The sequence below is a fragment of the Anser cygnoides genome, chromosome 16, assembly GCF_040182565.1.
Source record: "Anser cygnoides isolate HZ-2024a breed goose chromosome 16, Taihu_goose_T2T_genome, whole genome shotgun sequence".
Lineage (NCBI taxonomy): Eukaryota > Metazoa > Chordata > Aves > Anseriformes > Anatidae > Anser > Anser cygnoides.
In genome coordinates this window covers 9,394,639-9,422,242 of record NC_089888.1, presented here as the reverse complement: position 1 = coordinate 9,422,242, position 27,604 = coordinate 9,394,639, and the positions used below count along the sequence as shown (strand labels likewise).

The window sequence follows — 27,604 nt, the reverse complement described above, 5'->3', positions numbered from 1 at the left end:
TTGCAATGAGGTCACACAGACCAGCCTTATAAATATTTTTTAAAATCATATCAATCACAGTAAATATATATTTCACTCCTCCTTTTCTAGTGGTTTATTAACAACAACAAAAAAAAGCTTAACAACTCACTAACCATTTTAAAAAATAAAAGTAAGCCTGGCTTCTGATAAGTGGACAAATAGAAATTGTAGTAGATAAACATCTTGTTTTTGAGCTAACACTACACATTTAAGAACCATCTGATAAATCAGAATCAAGTTGAAAGGAAAAATAAAGCTATCTATAATCTAGCATGCTACTAGGAAAAACATTACTGAGAATTATGTCCTTGATTCTAATTATTCCTGCTATTTTAAAATACTGCCCTTTTTCTATTGTAGCCAATGCCACCAGCTTAAAAACTTTGTCCTTTTACAGGAATTCATCTTAGAAAAAAATTAAAGAAATCGAATCCTGCAAGAGCCATACAGCTATGTTAAAGTAACGTATGACAAAATACACCTGCAGAGAAAAAGTCCTCCTCAGATGATGTTCTGATTAAATGACAGATAGGAGAGTAAAAAATACATTTGCCATTCTTGGATATTCCTAACAAAATGTTTGCAGAAACAATGCTATTTAAGCATGTTTAATACAAGGCCAGCTTATGAAATTGGGTATACCACCAGTTAGATTTTTAGTATTGCAAGTGTAATGGGTTTCAACCCAACCAAACATGTACTTCTACCACTTCACAATTTGGGTTAAATAGAAAATTTCTAGGATAGCTCTCCCATGCAATTCTCGTTTTACATTTGAAGAAATGTTCAGTTTCATTTCTTGGACTTTGAAAGCACATGCAAAAAAAGATAGTTAAAAATGTGAAGGCTTTGATTTGCAAAACTTAAGAAGCCATCAGCTACACAAATTTACATGACTGTTTGGGTGCAGCTACCATTACCAGGCATGAAAATCTGTTATAGGCTGTCATTTTTAATAACCTCTCTTGCTCTTTGCATCTGCAAAATGTAGTGTTTGAAATCAAAGAACCAAAATACATTTAAGAATTCCCAAGTGCATCATCACTAGGAACTTCATCACCATGTTGTAAAGGAAGAAATCTCACATTCTGTATAGCGATGTTTCTGTAGTGGGAACACTCTCTTATGAAAAGGTAAACTATGGAAAATATTCAATATGCAATACTTGGAGAGGGCTATGATTCATTCTCTATTATAAAATAGTAATACCTCGCAATTCCCCATCTGAACACCATTTATCCCTGAGGAACCCAAACCAATTAACTAACTTGCCATCTACAAGAATTATTTCCATGCCCCCGAAATCCAATCAGTTCTTTTGAACATAAGGAAGCAGCTGTTTAATCTTGAAGAACAACCATATTAAAAAATGAAACCATATGAGATATAAGCATGTTTAATCAAAACCAGAGGACAAATGTAGTCAGAACTTATTCAAAGAGAATTTTGGCAGAGGTAGGGAGGAAAAGTGGGGAGAAGAAAAGGTGTGAAAAGAATGGTCTATTACACCTGTATCTGTTACATACACAAAGCATTTTGGGTATGTGGGTCATGATGCCAATGTGGTACCTCTTCACTGCTCCCCTTTCCTGTACAAGGAGGATCATGGAGTCAGAAAATGCCTGGGGCGTGACACTTCAATGTACAAGGTATAGTGTCTGGTTTATCCACTATACTTGTTTATCCACTATACTTGCTGAACCCTCCCACTGCATACACACAAAGGGCCTTGGGCCGGGCACCAAGATTCTTCCTTCAGTGAAGGAGGTGAAGGATCAAATTCTCTCTTGGCAGCCTCCCCAGGCTGCTCTTACTGTTCAGGAAGAGGCTAAATAGAGAGAAGCGGGAACTCTCAGCCTAAAGAACCTCTTGAGGACATCAGCAGCAGAAGAGGCAGCATAGCAGATGGCCCATCATTTCCCAAACCAGGGTCCAGGACGTACATCCTTCTCTCTTGGCTTTCACAGCTCTCCAGCATAAACCCCTCTGTTGGACACTCTTCAACAGTTTGATTTGATTAAGAATTTCATAAGGAGCAGTGATTTATGAGATGATGTCAAGTCTGAATGCTTCACAAAACTGCTGAAGTCCCTGTGGCCCTCAGCAGCCTTGGTTTGAACAGACTTACTTTCCTACCACCTCACCTCCCAGGTTGCTCCAGTCTCCCCAGACTTTCAAAAGTCCACAGCTCTGGGGCACTAGAACAAAATTTCTTTTCAATGAGAAGCTCCAGAACCTAGGCCAGCCCTACTGCTAGTATCTTTAAAAGTATCTTTTGTCACATTAGCAAAACAGATGTTATATGTACAAAACATCTCCAAGTTCCTTCTGGTTTATGATCTTTGAAATTGAACGGTGAAACTGAACTGAAATTGGACTGTTCATTCTGAACAGTGAAAGATTTACAGCCTAAAGGATGCTTTTCAGAGTTCACTGGAATATTTAGTATCCAAATCCACTAAAAGCCCTTATCTGGCCACATTCATCTAGTTGATGGATGCCTCTTGTTACTGACTTGCCAGCCTGCCTCCTTGGGAGATCAGAAATCCCCAGAGGATGGGCTGTCATTAGTGGCCCTGTTCCCAGGGGTGTTTTAAATCAATAATTTGAATACACCTTTGTACACTAGTGTAATGAAGAGCAAAGGAGGAGTGCAATTCTTGCTGTCCTTGCTGAAATATTGCAGAATTAGGTCACTTTATATTAGCACAAGCACAAAGATAGTTCTCCCAAAATCATTAAATATGGGAGAGATTTTTATTATGGAGTAAGTACGGCTTTGAGTAATAGCAATTACTATTATTTATTTGTGATTGGAATGAGAACTGTGTTCTATAGTTGTATATGAATTTTAAGGTGAATGCTATGTTTCTTGAATTAGCTGATTTAAAACTGAAAAGACATGAATTCATATGATAATTCTACTTAGTATCTAAAACTTGAGGTCTGAAGTACTGAATTAGAAAGATGTTTTCATCTTCAAAGCTGGTTCTAGACGTAAGGGTAGCAGGAAAGCCCTACAAATAGATGAGATTTAGCATCCTCATTTTCAGATGGTAAAATGAGGCAAGGAGAGACTTGAGGTCTTGCTCAGGCCACACAGTGAGTTCAAGCGTGAAGTTAAACTAAAACCCAGGTAGCTCTGACTTCTGTGCTCAACCCATTAGCTTTGACTGAATACACCACAGTACTCAGGCACCTGTGTGAGCTGAATTGCAGGACATGCCCCAGCCTGGGCTGAGAACTGCAGGGAGACTGCAACTACTCCTACAGCTACTGTGACACACTGCTGGCAAGTAGTAAAACATACTGGGTGCCCTGGAAGAATGTATGAGATATTACGGGTCTGGAAAGTTGAGGTTTAGACTTAAAGTCCAGATCTCCAATCCAGCGTGACAGGTTTCAGAATGCTATAAAAAATGTACACAGGCATCATCATCAGGGATCGGTCGACATGCTTTTCTTGTGAGATCAGATAAATGATACACTAGGGTCTTCTGGAGATTCTAGCAATGTCTGTGTAATTATCTTCTTAGGCAACTTCAAGGACAGCCCACCTCTACAGGCAACTATCCTTGCCTGATATTAAGCTCCAAGTTAGCAGCTTTAATTTGTGCTTGGGCTAACAAGTTACTAGCATACTGCAGTTACCAAGTTACAATGTTTGGAATCAATCCAAAATCCAAATTCTCTTCAAATATGCAAAGAATGTTGTATATTTTTTCAGTGTATCAAGATTTATGGCCTTCAATAGGAAAAAAAATTGCACAAACGAATATTAAATGTTGCTTGAAGTGCATTTTTTCAAACTGAAAGCACTTTTTTTCTTTGGTATTTCCAACAATATATTGGTCAAAGCTTTTGTTTGTTGTCTTCGGTTTTCAAGGGCAAGCTCTACTGTGATAGAGCAAACTTAGATGAATGGGTGGGATTTGTCGCACTAACCAACAAGGATTTCATGGAAGAGAAGCATGTTTCAAAAGCCAGTGCTGAGGAAATTCCATTAAACTTTCTATGGTGGGCTTGGGGGAAAGGAAAAATCAATACTCTGTCATGTGAAGAGGCAGCAGTGATGTTCCACAGGCACCAAAACCTCAAGATTCCAGCTGCTCGTAATTGCTAAACACGCAATGAAATACAAGTCAGGCACAAATGTTTCTGTGTATAAATGTAATGCGTTTCCTGTGGCACTATTTGTGGGATGTGCTTCTTAAGCATTCAGGGGGCTGCTAATTTATTTGTGCAAATGAATGCAGTTCAGACCTTTAGCATGGCTACTACTTATTTCAAAAAAAAGCTGCTCCCTCTGAGTGGTAGATTTCTTACTCAGCGCGTGCAGTCCATTTCAGATTGGTTACTTTTTGAGACAGGATTGTATTTTGACAGGTTGACTGATGCACTTCAGAACTACAATAACAGTAATGTTAAAAATATTCCTGTTGTAAATATTTAAGTTTTTTAAAAAAAGGAGTGACTTAAAGGACCAATTAGGGATTACAGTTAATCACTAGTAAATAGTTTGTGTGTGGAAGATTTGCAGTTTGCTGAAGAGGCTTCAGTTTGTTCTGCCCCTTTAGTGAATACTAATAAACAATTACGTTACATTAAAACAGAATCAACTTTAAATCCCTCTTTTCAGGGCTAACATACTATTGCTGGGCTTTGGCATTTTCTTTGTAACAGAAAACCTTGAACTGCTAGAAAAAAGTGGAATAAGCATTCTATTCTTATAGAATGCTTCATGCTATCTTATCCTGATGAAGAAGAAAATTAAAAATACCTGAACAATGACAGTTCCCATCAATTTGAACAAAACTGATCTCTGAGTGCTTTGCAAATCACAGAAGGGAAAAAAAAAAAAAAAAAAAAAGCACAAGTGTAGCACCTTTTAACCGCTTCCCTTTATCCAACGGTTCTCCAGGAGGGTAATCATATTACCACGACACTCCTGTCTCTGGCACTGGATGCATAGAGGAACAATTCTGAGGTCCCATGGTGCTTTAAATATTACTTCTGGCCATTGAGACAAACACAGATTGGTCTCCTGGGAGACAAGGCAATAGTGAGACAGTGAAGTTTGTGTGAACCACAGGGAAAATTTTCCCATGTTATGGACCTCTGGATCTTTTCCAGCAATTCCGCTTTTGTAGTTTCTGACCCAAGCTTTTATCCTGCTCCTGCATTCTGTTGGTGCTCATTGGGAGAAAAAGATGGGCCTGGAGTTACTGGCAGGAAACAAGGATCTCAAAACAAAGAGCACACGCAATCCAGCTACCAAGTCCAAAGCAGCATTAGAATAATCCCAGTGCATTAAGGACTGTGGTGGCGTTTGGTGAGGTGGGAATCTGGAGATAACAGTAGTGTTGCAAAAAAATGAACAGATTTTTTTAAATACTGGTTTCTATAAACAAAATAAGGCTGCTACTTGATCCAGTAATGCAGGGCATATTCACATCACTCAATGATGTCTTCAAATCTCGTATTTTGATCAGTCACTTCACTCTCATCTGAATCTACTCTCTATATAAAGGTATTTATACTGTGTTTGACCTTGATGGCAGACATCTCCCAAGATTGTAGTGCCCACTACTTCCTCCTCCACCACACCAACCCTGTGGTACACACTCAGTGAACTCAGAGACATTTGCTGCCTGTTAAGACAACATCCAGCTGCCAGCTCAATTCCAGACTGCCTCTCTCAAGGGCTTCATGGGAAAAGAAAGGGATTGGGCTGTGAACTGGATGAAATAGTCTTATCTCTGAGCCTTCTCTTTTCATAAGACCTGTCAGAAGTAGGCAGAAACTTACTTGCATTTGCATACGTGTTTGTAAGCTGTACACCAAATCTTCCAGGTAGTACAGTAGGCCTGGTCGCATGCTTGAGAAGGGGGCCTGCACCTTACACATCCCTTGCTTCTAAAATAAGCTGTGTAGTCTGCCCAGCTAGAAAAGTTGGAGCTGCAAAAACTGGGGCTCTACAGCAAAATAGCTCAAGAATTAGTATTTTTACCGTTAAGGCAAGTCTAGCTACACCTGTAATTCTAATTTTTATTCTACTCTATCATAATTTTCCTTCACATTCTCTAGCCTGAAACAATACCGGTTTCATAGAAAGGTAAAGGTTTGCATTAACACATTTCTTACCAGAAGACGCTTTCCCAGGATGTTTTCCACAAGCTTGAAGTCATTACGTAACTGTTTGCTCTTGGAACTGGTTCCTTCCATCTCTTCATCAGCATAAAAGCGGAAATATAAGGATTCATCCTTAAATTCACTTTTCTCCAGGACTGGAAACAATATGCATGAAACACATACATGCATTTGCACAGAGAAAGAAACAGAAAAACAAAAAATAAAGTTAAAGGAAATCTTAAATATTTCACTTGTCTTTACAGAGCAAAGACCAGATGCATCCCCGTCAGTCAGCTATTCAGCTCTGTATTTTTTAAGCTACTATGGGCCATGTATTTTAGGGCCATGCTTTTCTTTACAGTACATAGTAGCTCATGATATGATGTTTGACCTCCTTGTCAAGTAGATTGCATATAAAACGCACAAGATCCCCTTGGAAGAAAGATGCTACACAATATCTTGTGCTCCTCTCCCATATCAAAAAGAATATGGTAAAAATACAAAAGGAAGAAAGAGAGGTAAAATGGCGGTTTAAAGGTAAGGCATATGGCTGAACAGGCTAAGACTTTTCAACCTAAAAAGGATTGGAGAGGGAAATAAGATCTACAAAATTCTGAAAGGCGTGATAAAGTTCTTTAATGCATTTTCAAATACCAGACCTGGGGCTGCAAAATAAAAGCAGCAAGTGACAATTTTGAAACTTGAAGAACTACTTCTTTGTTTACCATGTACTTACACTGAGGAACTCCTTGCCAAAGGGTGCTGTGAATACCAATGTTTACATGGACTCAGAAGAGATCAAATTCTTTAAAGCAAATCAATTTTTTTTACATTCTTATCAAACACTAAGCAAATTTTCTACTAGTTACTTAAAATAATCTGCTCTCAAAAACACTGTTTTTGCAAGTGTTATTTATGATGTGAACTGGATGATTCATTGCACAAATGCTGTTACACTCTGGGTACTTTGTATGTGCTACTTGATACTGATACAGATGTAGTTTGTTTACTTCCCCAGTTCAGAAGCAGCGTCACTGACGATGGATGATGTCTCACTTGGCAATTTGGCACTTCAGATTTAGAAGCTTCAGAGGTTCAGCTTCAAGGACTGTACTTGCTGTCCAAGCAGCAGGAACTAGGCAATTTTACTTTGCACCTGACCTTTCTTGGGTGACATTTCAGTACAGTACTTTGTGCATTGGTCTGATGGCTTTGAAAGAGATGCAGTGAAAAAATATTCCCCTTCTAGCTTGTCTAATCACTGCAGGGCCCATCATAACCACTAGCAAGGGGATTCACTTATGAAGGTACTGGGTTCAGACATTTTTTGTAAGCTCAAAGGCTGCTTTTTGGATGGATCTGCTGGGATGCCTGCAGCTGTTCGCATGTCAGCATATATGGCACAGTATATAGAAAAGGGATTTTCAGACACTGTCAGCTAATATGACTGCAGAGCTGCTTTAATTGGCTGTGGGAAGAGGTACTGATGCATTACCATGATGCATGAAGCCATTATTGCAGAGTCCGACACCCAGCGCGACAGCTTCCTCACGAGTCTGACAGTCTCCCTAGAAACAGAATAAATGTTACACCTCAGACAACTTCCTAAACTAATTCCCCTCCCCACCACATGGCTCGTAGCTTTGCAATTAGCAGGGTGCTCTTTGTAGGGAGGGAACAATAGAAAGCAATTAATATAACTACCCCCACCTTGCCCAAATCCCATTCATTCCTATATATAGCATCTTTTCCCTCTGACAGGAACTAGGAGGACAAAGACCAAAACTCTGGAAAGCAGTTGTTTAACCTACAAAGGAGTATAATACTATGTTAATGTAAAGACTTTTTACTTGCAATCACAGTGTCAGACTTCGGGGCCCATTAGCCACAGACGACAAAACTCAGACAGAGAGGTTAAGAGATCTTATCTATACTTAAAACCCAAGGAAAACAAACAAGCGAACAAAACAAAACAAAACAACAAAACAAAACTGCGTAAACCCAGTGCATTGTATGTGAACTCCAAAGGTCGTACTGGTTAAACCTGCAGTAGCACTCTCCTTCCTCACCCAGCAGACTGACAAAGGATTCAGTTGCTCACTAACTGGCAGCCTTCAGCATAGTATTTCAAAATAGGTACCAAAGGTGACTTACAAATTTACAAATATATCTGAAAAAACAACATTAAATTTTGTGTCTACAGTTCAGCTAAATACAAAATATACTCAGTTTTCTCTATGCATCTGCTAACTTGCAGCCACAAGTGAATACTTCTGCAAGCATGCTGATTGTATTTTTAGAGAAACAATTTCTGAATAGTGCAGATAAAAATCAAGAGGAACTATTGGTCTTACCCAGATAAAAAACATTTTTAACATTGGTCATGGGCTGTAATGCAAGACTGTCTGCTTCCCAATTCCCTAAGGGACACAAAAGAACCCAGGATCTCCCGTCTTGCTAAAAGCAGCTGTTCAGCTCATTCCAGCAGGTAGTGGGGGATCTGCAGCTTTGCAAAGGGACTATTTTAGCATCATACTTCCAGTTATAGTAAACTGGAAGCTGTATCCAACAGAAATATTACGGTTTCTTTTTTCCCCTCCCATCTGGAGAACAAGCTACCCTGAAGCTCTAGCAGCAATGGCAGAGCAGTACACTGACTTTGTTTGAAACAAACCAACTTGCAGATTGAGAGCCAGTGGAACATCAATGTATGCTTCACATCCAACTAAATAGAGCGGTGGCTATGTGCCAGGCAAATGCTGGCAAAGAACACCACTATGGTGTAAAGATAGTACTTAAACACAGGATCAGTTCTTGTGACTCGGATGCACTACTAGCTTTTGATGAACAGACCTTCTGAGAGCACGAAAAAGCCATGACATTTACAAATCAAGAAGTAAATAATGTTGTCTTGGTAGGAAGAAGGCTGAGGCCATTCTGGAGGAGCTGCGTGATTATGTAATCACACAAGGAGAGCCAAGCAAAGGGCTTTGATAAACCTGAAGTTTAACTTTCACTATAAACTAATTTCAATCTCTGTAGGTCTTTTCTCATTTTCAACATCCTGCCATGCGACAATCCTCAGTACTCATTTTGTGTTAATTTATGGGATAAATGGGTAGTTTATTTTACAGAGGCTGGGACTTAAAAATCTAATTTAGTCCTTCAACCGTAAATAAACTGAAGAAAAATGCCTTCTACTATTATTTTTTTAACCTTTAGGAATCTGCTTTTGTTTGAGGCAACAAGATCTGTATAGGAAGGCTCTAGAACTTCTACTACTTTTACTACATCAGGCTACTCCTGATGATGACCACTTGGCCTCAAATCACTCCCCCAGCAAAACAGCCTTCTCTAATTAGAAAAGGTAACTAAAAATAGATTATGTCAGCTCATCTGTAAGTCCTTCTAAATGTTATGTAGTGATTTGTCCAAATACAATGAAAGCAGTAACAAAAACCTTAAGGAAAAAGAACCACCTAAAAGTAGCAATCTTGACAGAATGAGTCTCAGAAATTTTTTTCATACGGAAATTGCACGTGAAACTAAATGCACTAGTTTTGACATAGTAATTAAGGTTTATTCAAATGCAATCACGGAATTCAAGTCAGCAGAATTACAGAAACAGTTTACAGACAGAGAAGAATCATGCGCAGTAGACATTATTATTACTACTATTGCTACTATTACTACTATTACTACTACTATATACTACTATTGCTACTGCCACCATTAGTTTATTCATGTTGTCTAGTTCTGGTGGCAATATGATGTCTAAAGTCCTAATCATGGATGATGGCTGGTTGTTTTGAGATGTATAAGATCAGCGATGAAGATGGTCTGTGTCCCAAATTGTTTACAGCTACATGTAGGAGAAAGGAAAGCAGATAAACACAGATGTGTCAAAAAGAAAAAACAAACCACTTTTAAATATTTTGTTAATATCACGGAAAAGGAGAGTTTTAAGATTATGAGTGTATCAGGTTTGCAGACAATTATCAAATGTTTCTTCCCAATCAGAAGAGGTGCTTGCTCCTTTCAAGTGGCAAAATGCAGAGGTGCAGTATGTGCTGCAATGGTAAGAAGGAGTGGAAGGATGGGAAGACAAGAGAATGACAGGAGCAAGAGGCCTAAAGGATCTATCTTACCAGTAGGTTTCTACTTCACATTTTTCCTTTTACATTCATTCTAGCTTTCATAAATTGCCATTTGAAGTTTCTGAGACTCAGGACTGGGGATCAACTAGCAATGTTTTATCACAGACTATTTCTGGAGGTCTTGATGTAAATCTTTGGGCAGATGAGAAAAGCACAGTTTTTGTGATAGTGCCCTTTAATGAACCCTCAGTTGCACATGAGATTCTGTGATCTACAAGTGCTCTCATGTTTATGTGAGGTCTGTGTTCATCTTTGTTCTCAGTCTACTGGCAGTGGGAGAAAGATTAGGTTGCAAAATAAAGCCAAGAGGGTGCAGAATCAATGAAACAATGAGATCCTTCCCTTCAAGAATTGCTTCTAAGCACCTGAAATACAGTTGACTCAATTTCTTTGATTAGAAAAAAAGTTCCTACTATTTTACGGCGTTCAGTCTTATGAATATTTGCAAAGGTCAAGGAAATGAAAAACAGCTTTCTTATTAGGAAAGGCTCCTCCTGGCATTTACAGTCTAAATTGCAAACAGAAACAAGAGAGGACTATCTTTGAAGACAAGCATCTCTATCCCACCTAATCTAACAGAACAACAAGCCACGCTGTTTTTGTGCACCATTTCTACACTTAAATCATGATGCAAATTGATTGTCAGAAGAAGAAATAAATGTCCCAGCATTTTTGTTTAACAGGTAGTTATCAAATCAGACAATATCAACAATATTTTCAAGAACAGATTCCTAACATTAAACTGACAAGCAGATATTTGAGCAGTTAAGTAAATGCACTGCTTTGCAAAATGCTGAACATTCAATAGCTCCTACTAAAACCTATTGTTAGCTGGTATGGCCAAAGTATGAATGGTTGCTAGAAAACGATTCAATCTGGTATGAAAACTCCAAGCAAATTGCCTTGAAAATTACTGTTTGTAAGGATCTACCAGCAAAGATTGATTTAGCTACAAAGACTGAAATTCATCTAAGTTCCAGGCAGTGATTTAAATATTTAACAGTGCTCCCCTTTAACTGAGCACAGAAGAATTTTCCTTCATCAATGCATCTGTGTACATGTATGCATGCACACGTACACTATATAAATTACATCATCTTCTGTATCTCCATTTCTGGTTTTAGTACAATCTGGTTCAATCTTAATGTAAAGTTCAGCAAACAGGAGAACAGCCAGATTAACCTACCAGAAGGAAGAATAATGGGGAAGGTAATGAGCTACATTTTTCCAGACCAAGAGCTGCTCTTATACATCACTCTTTGAGTCTTTCTACTGCCTATGGCACTACGATTAGCTATTATAATGGTGAGATTAGCCTGATTACATCTCTCTTCTTTGGCCAAAGCAGACTTTTTTTCCTCAGCTTTCCATGAAAAGACCCTGTTAAATTACAAGTAACTGATACAACAATTTCAGTAATAATATGCTTACTCTCTTCCAGGCTCTTAATAGGAAAGCAATCAACTACTCCTTTCTCACTCAGTTATTTGGCACAGAATAACCTTAAATCATAGCAATCTTATTAATGTAGAAGGATGTCAAGTGCAATTGCAGGAAACATCTCTGAAGGACAACATACCTGATAGTTAAGAGGTCTGATTCTAACTCAAACTATCCTTCTTTTATGTCATTTTGTCAGTACTGGACTTGATGTGACTGTGAATCTGACCATCATTTAAGACAAAGCCAGAATGTGCAGTAGACTCTATGGTGGTGAGCAATAGGATACCCTCTCCTTTTAGACTGCTTTAGACTGACAAAGCTAAATTTTTAATTCCCCAATCTACAGGCTCTTCTCTGTAATTACACAGTAAATATTGGGCAACTCCAACTTCTAAAGACAGTGATTCAGATTTTATTCATTCTTCAGTTGTATCACACCAACACTAGATTGTACCAGATGAACATTGCTTTGAACATCTTCAGAAAAAATCGCAAGAAATAGAAAAGATCTCCAAGAACATCCAGTTCACCACTCCTTGGGCTAACATAATACTTCCCTTCTCTTTATGCTGCCAAATAACAAGTTTCTCCAAATAAAAAATAACACAAAGCAAATGACTGAAAGTTCAAAGACATTGAATATGTTAAATTATGTTGTAATGTTCTTTAGATAAATGCATTTTATTTACTTTTAAATGAAACTGAAAAAATAAGCTACTTGTCAAAGACAGCAATATCTTAAAAATTTCTTACCTGTGCAATAAGCCAATCCACTAGTTTACTTGCAGGGATTACTGATTTGTAGGTCTTCAGGTGATAGTCACGATCTCTAATTAAGAAAGAGAATTTGGGGAAAATCAGGACAAAAGGTAAATATTTCTTCACACTCTAAACCTAAATATACTATTACAATCCACTGTTAAGAAGTTGAGGAAAGAATTATAGATGGAAAAAACTATGAGACTCCCAGCCACAAATAAATAAGACATGCAATAGGAAGCAGATACCTTCCTTTCTTTAGAAGCATGGAGTTTTTAAACTTTTCTAAAAACTTGAATTAAGAAGATATTTGAAATCAATACAGAGCAGTAATATTTTAAATTTCTCTTGATGGTTTTTCAAGCCATCTTCAATGAGTTCATATTCCTGCCAGGACATTCTTTCCACAAACGCACTGAGCTTCTTCTTTAACTCAGGTTAGTATATTGCCACCATCGCGCCTGTTGAAAATCGCATTCTTCTAGCAGGAAGTCATATTGTTCCCATCCTAACTGCATTCGTACCCAGTTTACATTTACTGGGTCTGTGCCAGGCCCATCTGTTAGGTTTAACAGTTCTGCTTTTTCAGTGTTTACCCACCGACATATTCATAGGCAGTCACCCTGCATATTCCCTCTGTGACCCCTTTTGCTAGGCTCCCTGAATTAAGGACCTTTTAGCCGACTCTGTCAAGAGAGATTCTCATGATTCTCTGCACCTGTTAGGATTTTACTTCCTTGAGCAAAATGCCTGAGCAGCCAGATACAAATAGAGTAGAGTGTTCCTCTGTGGCATTACCTAATTTCAACCACTGCAAATAAAACAGAAGTGTTGCGTTTAGATCTTGTAACACAAGTTTTACCATCTCACACTCAGCCCTTGTAGAGAGCAGCACTGGTCCTGAAATCAGGCAATGAAACCCTATTGTAAGTTGCTGCATTTTGCAGTTTCCTTCCATTCATCTCCTCAGAGCCATGGAGATAGCTGATGTTTTTAGTCTTTCATAAAATACTTCTGAAGAATTTTGATACAAATATAAGAGTAGTGTGTGGCTCAGAACATTGGGCTCTAACACCTTCCTCCTCCAGGTCACTGAATTGAATCTAGCTCGTGAGGGAGTGAAAAGATCTTTCCATTTTAAGGCTATTTATTGGCTGACCTGAAAAAGGGTTGGTGGTCTTGATCCAGTTCCTAGTTCCACATCACAAAAGCCTCTACCACAATTAATTTGCATTAATTGGCTCTCTCTTTTTAAGATCCTCAGTAGAGAGGCCAAATCCTGAATGGGCCATGGAGAATTAATTCCTCTCTCACCCTCAGAGGTGGTCCTTCCATTTCAAGCCTGAGGTCCCCTGGCATGACTGTGCAAGGAAACTTTCACAGCCACTGTGACTGTTTTACAGTCTGGATATATCTGTAGCGGCATCTTGAGAGAAGACCTTAGTCTTTTGTTCTGTCAGATCGACCTCCTTCATCAGCACCACACCATCTGATACTTCCTTCTTTTCTAAAAATCTAAAATCAAAGCACCATCTAAACTTCGTACTACCTATGCTTCCCTTTCACTAATCATCTACAGATAAAAATATGCTGTGACTTTCTTTTGTAATTAAATGCAGCAGAAAAGCAGAATGCAGGGTGTGAGAAATTAGAAAGGGAAACAGAACTTTCAAAACTTGGAAAAAAAAATGACAGCATTTTCAGAAATATATCCTCGGAACAAAAGCTTTCCTCATAGTGCTTAGACATATTTTTTACCTTGTCTTCCAGTAATGTGCTAAGCCCAGCACAAAACTGTGGGAGTTTTCTGGGCAGTTTTCCCCTCTTACACTCTTATCTTGAGAAAATGTGCTTTTGAAATGTCAGAACAATAAAGGAAAGCATTAAAATATTGAGTACTAATGAGTAGGGGTTTCCAGATTGTGAGAAGCAACTCCCTATGTTTTAATAGAGATGCTGGCATAGAGCTTTGAATAAACTGGCATTAGGATCTTGGTCCGAGGCCAGTTTTTCACTGCTTGTTCTTAAATGCTTATCCAGGATGAATATTTCAACATTAGTTCACTGACTTTTCCCTCATTTCAATTTAGCCCGAACAAGAGAGGAGTACGCATCACAGAATGTTATCCAGAACCAGGATCTGCAGGTGAACAGTCAAATATAGAAGTGGGAACCATAGAAATTTTGGCAGAACATTGCTGCCTCACAGAAACTAGAGAAATATAATGTTCCCCACAGGCTGTATTTCATCTATACACTGAAATATTGTCCATCAAACATGTAAACAGTGAGCAAGTTCTCCTGCCCTCACAAATTGCCCTGAATTAGATCAGAGACATATTCAGAACCTCTTCTATATCTAACATTCTTCACGTATCATCCCTCAAAGTAGCATGCTTTTTTGCAAGTGGGATACAATACCTTGTCCTCAAAGTACATTAATGTCAGACTCTACTTAGAAAAACATAAAGATAAAAGTTGCATACACTCTCTCAAGCCACAAGGGAGGACAACTAAGCAAAAACATATTCCATGGCTGTCCACAAAATGATTGAATGGTGAACTTTGATTCCTCCAGATTATCTTGGCACTTGCACCAGCCACTACAAGCAGTTTTCCTGATTTTCTAGAAGGAACGTTGCACTGTGAAAAGATCTTTCCCACCCTGTTAGCGTGATTGCAGGCATCAGCAGTCTGAAGATTCCAAATATAGCAGTGGTCCAAAGGCAGAGCAGAAAGTCAAAGGGTTTGCACAAATAACTTTTGGCAAAAAGCTACCTCCTGAAACGTTAGGCTTGTCAGAGGCAAAAAGATACGAACAGAAGACATGAAAAGATGTCTAACAAGGAAATAAAGGAAGGGTGAGTAGGAAAGCAAATGGCTGGAAGAAGAGCCCAAACATACTGAAAATGTTCAGTCTGTCCAGAAGGATCCTAAAAATTCTGAGAGTGTGCAATTTTTCACTGGTCACACACAGTTTAGTTACATACTGCTACATGTACAATACAGATTACTCCTGATATAAGAAGATTCTCCAGCTGAGATTTATCACAAAAGCAGCACATTGATAAAACACCACAAGACAGGCCTGTGGTAGTAATTTTCCCTTTGCTGATTCCCTAAAGCTTAAGACTACATCCCTCTCACTTTGTGGGTAACTTGAGGCCAGAGACATTTCTTCAGGTTTGCTTACCATTATTCCTAATTTGCATGTGAATTACCATCTTAAGGAGTGAAATGTGTGTGTGTGCAAATACACATACATCCATATACATCACTACTTTGTCTACCAGGGCTGCATCACACTTTCCTGCTCTCGTTACCCTTCAGGCTGACTGAAATCTATACTATTTTAGAATGGCTATTCTGGCAAAAACAAAACCAAACAACAACAACAACAAAAACAATTTATGATTGATATGGCTTATGAACTGTAACTATCTTTGCAGCTGCTCAACTCAGGGACAAGAGGGAAGCTGTGCTGAATTTGGGACTTCTTCCTCATCCATTTTTTCTATGCAAAAATGAAATTCTCTTCAGTAAAAATGCCCAATTCTCAGTCATAGGTGCCTAAACAGAACACCTGAATGGTTCAAGGTGGGTTCCATTACAGGCCAGAAATGCTCATCTGATGTCCACAGTAAGGCAACGATGATTGCAAATCATCTCCTGTGGGCTGGGAGGGTTAACTACCTGCAAGTAACTGTAATAAGTAATAAAATAAAATAATGTAATAAAAGAATAGAGGTAAGTTCCCTCTATTCTTTAGAATTCATTTATATAAAGCCAAGTTCTGAAGACTCCATTCAAGATTTTCATTTTTTTTTTCATATTACAATTTCATGTTTTATTTCACTTTTGATTGGTTGTTGTTTGTTTAGGGCTCTTTGAATGAAAGCATCCTAGCATCACGTTGGCATCTGCTCACATCACTTCAGCATCTGTTTACATTTTCTATAACCAAATAATACATCATCTACACTACACAATCTGCCCTGAATCAGTAGTCACTCATTAATCACACCTGCTTTATATCTCACAGAAAATGCCAGAGTAAACAAATAAACTTGTGGCATGCTAATAGCTCTCGTGAACTGAAAGAGGAAGCACATCCCAGGAAGAATGCAACGCCAGCCTTTCACTCTCCCAAAATCCAGTTCAAACATCCTCCAACAGAAGTCCAACTACAGAGCTGAATTGTGGAGATAGGAGGAAAGTAAAAGAGCCACAAAAATGTTTATTACAGTTTATAATGAGAAAGAAGCAAGATTTAAATAGCAGCATGTTGTCCCTTTAACAAAGCCAGATACTGTATGTGAGGGGATCACGAAGGTGAACTTACTTTACCACTGGAGTATACAGGCAGTGTAGTCTGCAGTAGAGCCTCACGCCCTGAAGAAGGAAAAATAGATGATATTATCAGTTTTTTCTTTGTCCAAAAAATGCTGTTTAGCTACAGCTAGCAAAACCTGTACACTGATGTCTCTACTCAGCCAGAATTATCTATTGATTAACTGTTTTCCAAAACAAATCCTTTATCCTCTGTCAAACAATTCTTTCTTATTTCCCTGCCTCCAGAAACTGAAAAATACACTTTTATCTCTAATCAAATCCATTCCAACATTTTCTCCATTAATCCTTCCTAGCAATTAACCCATGAACTGATGTCCATAAGAAGAAATCCAATTTATTAAATAATATATGGGCATATATGGGTCAGCAGAACTCATTTGACATACGCTTATCGGGAGCGGCAGTTAAATATTGATGTCTTCTATCTCCCTGAACCATAATGCCTACATTTTCAACAGACATTCTGCATTATGGCCTATCCTTTTTTTCAGACCCCCCCCCCCCTTTTTTTTTTTTTTTTACTATATTAGGATTTTAAAAAGTAGTCTTGGGTGCAGTCACAAGTGTACTGTTATTTACGGCTAAGCTCTGCTTCCTCTCTCTAGACTGAATGCCTCTTATGGCATTAGTATGGAGAGCTGAATACAACAAAGGTAAACAGCATTAGGGATCTCCTATCCAACAGTTCACCAGCATTTAGAGGCAGATGAAACTCATTTGAGGGTTCTTACACAAATCACAAGAATGGTAACAAACCTTGGACATGATGTCTTCCAATTCACTTCTTGGCTTATACGTTCCATCATCATAGCGAAATCTGTACATCACCTGCTCATTCTTAAACTGGTGCTTATCTGAAACTAAAACATCAGCATGATAATTAAAATCAGTCTTTTCTCCCCTGCTATGTTGTTCATAGGCCAGCTGGTACTTTTGTACCTAGAGATTAACTGGTATCAGTCGCTTTTTGAAGAGAAGACTCAACTTTTCATATCTCTCCTTGTGGATTTATATGCTTCTGTGCACTTCTGAATAGTTTCACTAACAAAAGCAGTTTCCTATAATACCATGGCTCCAGTAAAGTTGAAATTTCTTCCCTTTGCATCAGATTCAATTTATGTAAAGCTTTGGAAATGACCCTAGTGAAGGCAATTGAGGTTGTCTGATTTTTTTTGTTGAGTTTTGAATAAAGTGCCTGCAAATTCCCACAACAGTTATCACAGCAGTAAAGCCATTTCTGCAGCTGCCTGAAGTTCTGCACTTCCAAAAGCAGAGAGTATTCTGGTGGGAGGAACTACAGCTGTTAGAAGTATTCTTCTACCAAGGTCCTTGTATTTAGTACCGAGTTCCTTCTAAAAATTAAATAGCACTTTGAAAGACTGCTTTTTCATCCAGAATAGCTATTCTACAGTAGACTAGCTTAAAATTCATTGGGTCATGCTATATACTAACAGGCTATAAAGACAAGCACACAGAAGACATTGCAGTGTGATAAGCAACCATTTCAAAAGGAGCATTGGCCGAAATCAGAAGTGTTAAAAAAACATACCCAGTTTCAAACACTTTTATCCAATGGACCAAATCAGAAGAAGGTTGAAGTCCATATCCAATTGGACATAGGTTTATCCTGGCTCCATTCTAAGATAAGCTATTTCTAAAGTGAAAACCTCATAGTGGAGATAGTAATTTGTGGTAGAAACTATTTGTTTCACGGATTAATAAATAAGTGAAAACTGTAAGGTTCCAAAGAATATTCGAATTCAAAATAAGCAATAAAGTATCTTCCAGATTTTACAATACCCTGTGTAGAAATGCCATTGTTCACAACTTAACTTAATGGAGACCAGTTACAACTACGTAAAGAAGGGGGAGATCTAGAGAACAGTAACCCAAGCAGAGAGCAGATGAAGGTAGGATACCTTAGTCACAATTATCTTTTCTGCCTTTGCCAATGGAACAAAACCATGGCTACACCTTTGTGCTGGAGCACCCTTTAACATTTTGGATGGAGTATTTCACAGCATAGGCATAGTGTTTGATGAACTGAGAGACAATATGGATTTATACTATTTAAGGTGCACCTTAGACTGAGTTCGATTAACCTGAGACAAGGGATTGCACTGGGTTAGACCAACTCAGAAGTACCAGGATTCAGTTTGAGACTTAGTCTGCCCCTTGCAGAGTGGGTAGAGCGACTGCTTAGAAGGCAAAAACCAGAAATTCCGAAGACTTTTCCTCATTATGTTCAACACGCCGGTCTGTGAATATGTCATGAAGATTCCTACTTGTGGTGATATTTTTCAGAGTAAAACAAGATTTGCTGGATCAGGTGTATATACTTTTCTATATGTTCAATCTCTAGCCTGTGTTAGCTACTGACTTCTTAGAGAGTCTGTCTGCTCTGGATTTTGTGTTCTGAAACCCATTGAGAACCAGGTCTGCAGAAAGTGTCTTTTGGTCTTTTGTGGCCAGCACACAGTAGATGAGGCTCTGATCACTTGTACTGTCTGTGGCAGGTACCAGAACTTGCACATCAGCAGTCCCAGATAAAAAAGACAGAATAAAAGGAGATAGAGGAAATGGAGTGATAAAATGCACAGAGCTCAGCACTCTGCCACTCAGCAATCTTCTATGGCCCTGCTTCTCAGGCAGGCTGAAAGATCAGCAGTTTTCACCTGACAGTAATGTTATGCCAAGTGAAATCAAAAGATAAAAGATATTGCTTAATATAGAGGAGGGGTAAGGGCTTCATGATGGTGCTTAAGTTTTAAGTTCTTGATACATGAGGAGACACAGAATGGGAAACTTTCTTTTATAATGATTTATCGAGATTTCAAGGGGTATTTCCTTAACTAAATGCAGCATTGCAAATACTTTCTAATGTCTAGCAATAACTCTCATTATGGACAGTAACATCAGGACCTCCAAGTAAAGGTAACATTAAAACCAATCAGATGTGCCTTGCTCAGTGTGTTTGAATGAGGGAAGCAGCGAATATAACAGCACAACTTCCTCTGAGCTGTAAATTTGTGTTTAGATAAAGAGGACACTGCCGAAAGGGTCAGAGTATGAAGTTACAGCAGGGTAAACACTCATGAAATAGCAAGTCTCAGGAGAGCTTTTTGCACTGACGGTGCAACTGTACATATTCAGAATTTAGGCAAGTAAGGGTGTGAGTGCAAAAGAGTAGCCTTCATTCAAAGGGGGATTCCTACGCATTGAAGCCAGAGCGTTCCAGTTCTCCAGAGCCAGAGTTAGGGCCAAGTATTTAAAAGCATTCAATGCTTGTGACCTCGTGCGTATAAAATCTCAGTTGAATGTGACATGATAGGCTTCTCCCTACATATTTTTGAAAAAAAATTATTTTGTTACCTAAGTAAGCATCAAGTTCCTTCCAGTCTTTGGCATTTCGCAGTCTGAATGTGCCAGAAAGTATGTCTAGGTAACTGGGAGTAAAAGTGTATGTGTATGAAGGATTATCATGCTGCTAATATTAGATTTCTCTGTGTTAATTAAAAGAAGATAATAGACATTATTTCTTAATAGTGTTGTTCTCACCTGAAAGACGAGTTTATGGAGATGTGATACCAAGAGATTAAAGCAATACTAGCCTAATTAAATGGTTCCCCTATTTAAATTGGTTTCCAAGAGATTGTATGGAAATACAGACCATTGGTGATTTGAGACCTATATGCCTTATCCCTTTGAAGTACATTTTGCAGCTAAACTCACCTGAAAATTGAAATTGGGACATTTGCTGCTTAAATAAAATATAAACGTGTTGCTCTGTCTGCATACTGAAACGTGAAAATAGCAGGAAAGAGCAGGAGATACCTGAAGTTAAAGGACATAATCTGGAGAAAGTCCTTGTTTAGTAGAAAGGCAGATAGCACAGAAAAGTTTCAAACAAGTGTCCTGTGCTACCCACCGCTACATGACTTCAAGGTCATCTGCTAGGTACAATGAAGAAATATAATGCATTGCTATGTTAAAGAGAGAGACTTTTGCAAAATGAGCTGAAAATAACAAATCCCACAGAAACCTTCCATCATCTCTTCTCTCTCAGACAAGCAGTCTCACTAGAAAGAATGACCCAGCATCTGGAGCCCCTCACTCTTTTTTACCTGTGCTCCATTCTAAAAGAGTACTGCTGAACTTTTATTTGTATTGTTGATGTCCCACATGGAAAGCTGTATTAATGGTCACTAAAGATTTTCAACCACACAAAACATAAATGAATGTATACCTGATATAGTCTGTGTACACGACAACAAAGATACTGCAGAGAAATCAAGCAACTGCAGACATAAATGCTTTTAGGATACCCAGTGAGTCTTGTTTTCATGACATAAATTTGCCCACTGCCATTAATCCCAAAAGTCACTAACAACTGAGCATTTGATGGGTATAGTACAGAAAAGCACTCGAACATCATATGAACAGCTGCAGTCAGTTTTCCACCCTCATTTCCAAGGCATTATTGAAATCTGGCATCTCTTTATGGCATGGAGCACTCACCATGATGAATAATTCCATTTTCCAACAGTGCCTGTCCCAGGTTGACCCCTTCCTCAGGTTTGCTTATCTCCCCAATCTCTGTGAGCCACGATACAAACTCACTGCGAAGGAAGGCAGAACAGAAACAATTGTCTTCTTCTCTCTGAATATAAGCAGACATATATCTGCAAGCCCCCAGCCAACCACAGGTGACACCGTCCTTGAAGCATGTGTGAAAACTGTTGTGAGGAGTGATTCCTCTTCTGTGCAGCTCAATTTCGTACATTTCTGGCAGAAATGTTCTGCAGAATATCCAGATCTCCTGTTCATGACTTTTCCCAACACTCCCCTTAGGTCATCATAATTAACAGATACACAAAAGGAAAGAAGACCTTGCTGAATCTATAAAGCTGCTGCAGATCCTTACTTTATGCAGACATCTGAAGGGGAGCAGGAAAGCAAGATTAACTAATGACCTTAAAAACCTTATGCACAGAAGAGAAAACAGCTACTTCAGTCCAGGCTATCCATCCAAGCAGAGTTCATGGTCTGACTTCATTACATACGCTCACCTTTCTTCACTGGCCCTGATTCTTTTCCCCCTCAGTGTTTTAAGTGTGTTGGCTTTAAATGGAATCACAGTAAGACTTAGGACAGAAGATTCAAACTCACTGAATTCAAGCACAGAACAGCACAAGTCCCCCTAACAGGTTAATTTAAGGCCATTTCCTGGAGCTGCTGCTGGTGAGATACATAAATGATGCTTCTAATTTACAGACAAAAGGTGCTAGGTCTGTCTGCATAAGCAGCATGAAATAAAACCTCCCTCTGGTGAGGGGCAGAGTTGCACACATGGGCAGAATAGAAGCCAGAAATGGATAAATATGTAGGATGTTACTCAATTAGAAACAGTAAGTACAGAAAAATGGACATTGCAATTACTGCCAAAGCCCTAGGGGGATCAGAGTTGTTTGCCAGGTTAATTATTAATTACACTAGAAATGTGTTAAATTCATAAAAAAAGAACAAAAGGAATATAAAAAGTAGCACAACATATGGGAAATCTGAGTTTAATAAACCACTTGGGTGCTTGCCAATCTGCGGAGGATTGCTGCTTATCAAAACCAGCATCCATGCCTCCAACTGTGGGCTCTAAATGAAGTATTTTTAGTCTCTTCATGTTTATCAGAAGTGACTCATCTAAGCTGTAGGTAGTATTTACATCATGCCTTTAGAATAACAACAACAACTTCAATAACAAAAACTTCGGTTTGCTGAGGGGCTACTCTGTAACTGTCATAATGTAGAAAAAGCAACAGAATCTATTCAGCTGTGCCAGGGGAATCCCATGGAAACCAGCAGATTTTAGTAAAACTCCTAAAGCCAGACTACTGTAGTGATGAGTCAGGCCCTGTATCTCAGAAGGAAAGCTCATTCTTAATTTCTCAGTGATTCTGAACTGTTTCTAAAAGCTTTTAGAAGCTGAAACACAGAGTACAAACTGCAGAAGGAGGAGAATAGTCCTCCACATCAATTACTGGGAATACAAGACATACACCCTGTGGAGTGCCCCATCCCAGACCTGCTGGCCACTGACCATAATCGCGTTAGGTGCCCAGGCTGATGCCCAGTCGCTGTACATCTTCCATCAAGTGCAATAGGTCTATGACAGTTTATAGCACTTAAACAACTGCCCTAAACTGCAGCAGAACATTGCTGACCTCTTAGCTTTCCTGCGTCTTTCATTTGGACCTGTGTCCCTGAAGCTTATTAGGATTCTAAATGTAAGGCAGTCATCTTAAAGTTTGAAACTGAGCACTGGAAAAACAAAAGAACCGGATGTACTCTCACAGCTCTGAAGTTTCAGCACTATGGGATGGTTTTCTTAAAAGCTACTTTAAGACTTCCGTGGTATTTGATTCATAAGTAAAATCAATCATCATTTGCTCCAGAAGTTTTATAAACACTGTAAAGTGTGTGATCCAGAAATATTCAGAGGTGGGTTTTTTTGGCATATGCTAGACTTGCTAAAAAAGCATCAACTCACAAAGTGAATGGCAAAACTTGATTTGTTTCCTCATCTTGTTCTAAGCAGTTCTCAGTATAACTGAGAGCATCCCCATTTCTCATACTGCCATGCTGAGTTCTCAGCTAGCGTGCCAGTCAAGACACTATTCCCAGCTCTTCCCCTGAAAGTAAGGGACTGAGAACAGCTAGGTTTCTACTCAGAAAATACAAAGGAAAATCCAGCCGATCCAGGGTTGTGCAATATGATCAGATATGTCTGGAATCTCCTGAGGTTAACAGATCCTCTCTATCACAAGCTCAGTACAGGTCAAGGCTTTGCAATCCATTTGGTGCAGTGCTGAAAAGAAGCATGGCAAGCAGATCATTTACATATATTGGCTTCAACTCCCAGACTGCAGATTGTATCACCGTTCACATGCCTCAACGCCAGTACACCCGAAGAGTGGTTAGGAAAAAGGATTTGCAGACTAGTGCCATAAACAGCCTTATAAATAAACACGTGATATTTCTAAGGTTGTTAGAAGTAGTTCATGCTTTTTTTTCCACTACAACCACATTTTATTTCTTGAATTATTAGATGCTATCTAATATCCAAAGGCCAAGAGAAAAATTACTTTTGCGGCCTTAGTGTTACTCTCAGCTGCATTTACCAGAAAACCACTAAGTACATCCCAGCACACTCCTTAGTTTCTCCCTTAGGCAGGAATATCTGAAAAAAATGAATAGGTCACAGCCAAAAAACATTGTTCAGGGAAGCCCCAGGAATGATATGAAGAGTCTGTGAGTCATGACTGCATTGCACTGAGTTGCACTCAACTGAGTTGCCCAGGACTGCATTAACAAGCAACTTAAAAGACATTAGCAGAGGTGGTTTTTTTTGTTTGTTTTTGTTTTGTTTTTAATGGCGGATGCTGGAAAATTAGACAAAATAATGCTTTTGTCAGAGATAGGGATACCTGTAGGCACCTCAGCCTGGCCAAATCTCCACAAGAGGTTTTGATATAGCAATATTACCAACCTATGCTACTAGACTGTCTTCCGTCATGCTGAAAGCCAACACATCATTTCGGCACCCTGTAAACAAGGAGTGCTGCCTGCAAAATGCCATTACAGAGACCACAGGGAAGGAAGGGCAATTAATGGATAACCTTTTGTTTTTGTCTGCTGCACTGGCAAACAGGATATTCAGTCCTGAGAGCAGGACAGTTCTGTTGGATTTAAACATCATTTGGTCAGCATCTACTTGCATACAAGAGAGGATACAGGTTAGGCCACTAACAGCCCAGAGCTTGTGGGAGTTAAGGTATTTTTTCTTACTACTCCTTTGGCAGATTTGAAACAGCTGTTATGTGTTACTGTACAATAGAAGAAGCTGTCACTGTACAGCATAAAATAGAAATTGGTGATTAATTTTAATAAAAATTGTAATGGGGGGTAGGCCTTTCCAATTAAGCTCCATCAAAGCACATCTAATCTGACCTCACAATGCCATTCGCAGAAAATTCAGAGTCCGCTCTTTCAATTGCCATCAAAAAGGGCTTTTCAATTCAAATGCCACTTACTTGCCAAGAAAGCACTTGGGAACAGTACTTAATTTTCTTCTCCTGTCTTTGATAAGGTTCACTTTCTTGCTCATCATCATTTGGTACAGCTTCTCTCCTTTCTCTGCAATCATGACGTATGCATCCCTCTCCATTCCCAGTTTCAAACCTGGAATACAAAGCAGGAATTCCTTCAGACCCTTAGCATTAGAAAAAAGTGGCTCCTCAAAGTCAAAAGCTGAGGCCAAGCAGACAGTGATAGAAACACAAAAATGAAGAGGTTTATTTTCCAAATAAAAGGGAAATTGGATCACTTATTGATCTGAGTGCAAAGCTGTCATTGGTGCGTGTAGCACCTCAGAGAGGTTCACAGCTTTTCTTCCCAATTTTTAAAAGTAGCTTTAAACTTATGGGCCCATCACAGCACAAAAGTAGAACGGTTTACAGAACATGGAGAAGTTCCAAATAAAGAGAGAGGAAATATATACCTTTTGAAACTGAATTCCTGTTGCAATTTCACTTTTGACCCTGAAATAACTGCCTTCATAAGGCTTGTTCAAGGCACCTCTATGCTTGACAGAGCAGATGACTTTTTGAGCGTTCTATTACTTGAAGCCAAAAATACAAAACTGCTGACATCAAATTCACATCCTCAAATAAATCAAAGGTAGATGGGAACATTATTTTCTCATCCTTTCTTAATTAGCCTATTTACTAATACCCCTAGGCTAAAATTCAGTTTGAAAATCCTATTATCCAGTCATTGAAAGAAATACTGAATGATTTAAGGAATGATAGATAATTGGATACAGAGAAAATTTCACCTCCACTTTGTATGAGTTACCACATAGCACATGTTAACTTTCAAAGTGGTATAGTCAGGAGGAAGATCTCTGAAAAGAATAGCTTTCTATGTTGCAATAACTGTCCTCATAACTCACATTTTCTGACATTCTTTAAATTTGTCAAAAAAGCCTGGAAATTGAGTTTTGCCTAGAAATAAAGTGCTAATTGCTGTAAGAGGACAGCACATCAAAAAAGTTGCTTTGCTGCAGAGAACACTTTGTCTCTTCTAGCCTGAACTAACCATTTTGCTTTCTGGCTCTGCTTTTCTACAACCTTTCCTAGGCATATATGTGCATGTATGTAAATTATGGATTAGATAGTCTAGTGCAAGTCCAAAATTGAATCAGACTCAGCTGGGGACCTGAAACTGCACATTTGAACTTTTCAGAGAGAAAAGCCTAGATCTAAACCTCTTGAGTTTCAAACAAGTGCTCTGAATGCTGTTATGCTCATGCTTTTTTTTTTTTTTCTCACTCCTCTTTCCTGTATCTCACCAAAAAATTGCCTGACAGAGTGTTGAAAATACAAATCTCTAAGTGCATTAGGATAACTAACCAACAGAGCAGGAAGCAAGACTCGGCAGACATTTGTTCTCCTAATCATGTTTCTGAATCATGACCAGGACTCTTCTGAATACAGGCAGCACAAATTCACTTGCAGACCTAGGGAACTCTGGAGTCCGAAGCAGAGCCCCAGAGTTTGGCCATCTCTAAGATCAATTTGAAGTCTGAATTGGCCTTGGATTTACTTGCCTAACTTTTACAGAGATTGACATTAGGTAGAGTTTAAGTGATCGGTGTAAGGCTAGAAAATGAAAACTATATTCGTTGGGAATAGCAGGTCACCCTAACTGCATTTACATTCTGTTACTTTATGGTAAGATACTGAACTTGTCAAATTAACAAATGAACAGTCTTCTGTGTCACATCAGAGCTGCTTTCTAGCTTTCTCAAAATGCTTAATGCATTTGTCTTAGAGGCTTCACATGCATGTTCCAGGAATTAGCCTTGTGCAGCACTCTGTCTTTCAAATACAGCATTTCTTGCATGTGTCTGATATGTGGCTACAGGTTTTGGCTCTGCAAATCACCTGGTTTATTGCTGTTATTCTTCCATCATCTTCCCCTAATGATTTGATCCAATTCAGTGCAAATGCTGACACATGTAGCCGAGGCTAATTTGCAACATGAACTTGTGATAGAAACCAGCCTGTGTAACAGTACACTTCTCATGCTGGTCTTACATCACCAAATTCCCCAGGCTCTGATGTAAATGGCAGGCTGAAAAGCACATTCTACCCAACTCATCCTACAGAATTGGGAATCCCACCACACCTTCTAATCCAAACACAGATAGCTTATGACTTCTCAATTACTCGGATCCAAAGGAGATTTTCCAATAAAGTCTGGAATGTCTGCCAGAATATCCATGCTTATCCATGCTCCTGTCATCAGCTGCCACATCATAAAGCCACATGACAAAAAAGTCAGAAAAAAACACTTGGAGTAGCCAACACTGCATGGAAAACTTTGACAAACTTTCTATTAAGGAACAATTCCTTTCCCTTCCTGATATTTCAGTCACCTAACTATATTCTCAAGCTCCCTGCTAGTATTTGGTTTGTTTTCCTAGTTCAGTCTTTTTACTTCTTATCGAAATTCTCTCTCCTCACACATTTTACTTGAGACGTAGGAAATTCCACAGAGTGCTAGTGACCTCATAAAGAAAAAACTCACTCTGAAATGAAGACTCACTGGATCTTTTGGAGATATGATTTAGCACTCTGAGGGTAAAACTAAGAGCCAAGAAATGTATTTTACTGAAAACA

The 27,604-nt window shown here is 38.8% G+C and overlaps 1 protein-coding gene across 2 annotated transcripts in view; it reads right to left on the bottom strand.

Moving 5' to 3' along the window:
• The window catches only part of PREX1 (phosphatidylinositol-3,4,5-trisphosphate dependent Rac exchange factor 1), a 172,374-nt gene that overhangs the window by 36,219 nt on the left and 108,551 nt on the right, over window positions 1-27,604 (bottom strand). For both annotated transcript variants that reach the window (XM_048072456.2, XM_048072455.2), the window contains exons 10-16: window positions 24,953-25,100; window positions 21,384-21,484; window positions 17,622-17,725; window positions 16,855-16,904; window positions 12,507-12,582; window positions 7,649-7,721; window positions 6,166-6,308 (exon numbers count right to left, since the gene is read on the bottom strand). In XM_048072456.2, coding sequence (XP_047928413.2) covers window positions 6,166-6,308; window positions 7,649-7,721; window positions 12,507-12,582; window positions 16,855-16,904; window positions 17,622-17,725; window positions 21,384-21,484; window positions 24,953-25,100 — 695 coding nt within the window. The remainder of the gene's footprint in view (window positions 1-6,165; window positions 6,309-7,648; window positions 7,722-12,506; window positions 12,583-16,854; window positions 16,905-17,621; window positions 17,726-21,383; window positions 21,485-24,952; window positions 25,101-27,604) is intronic.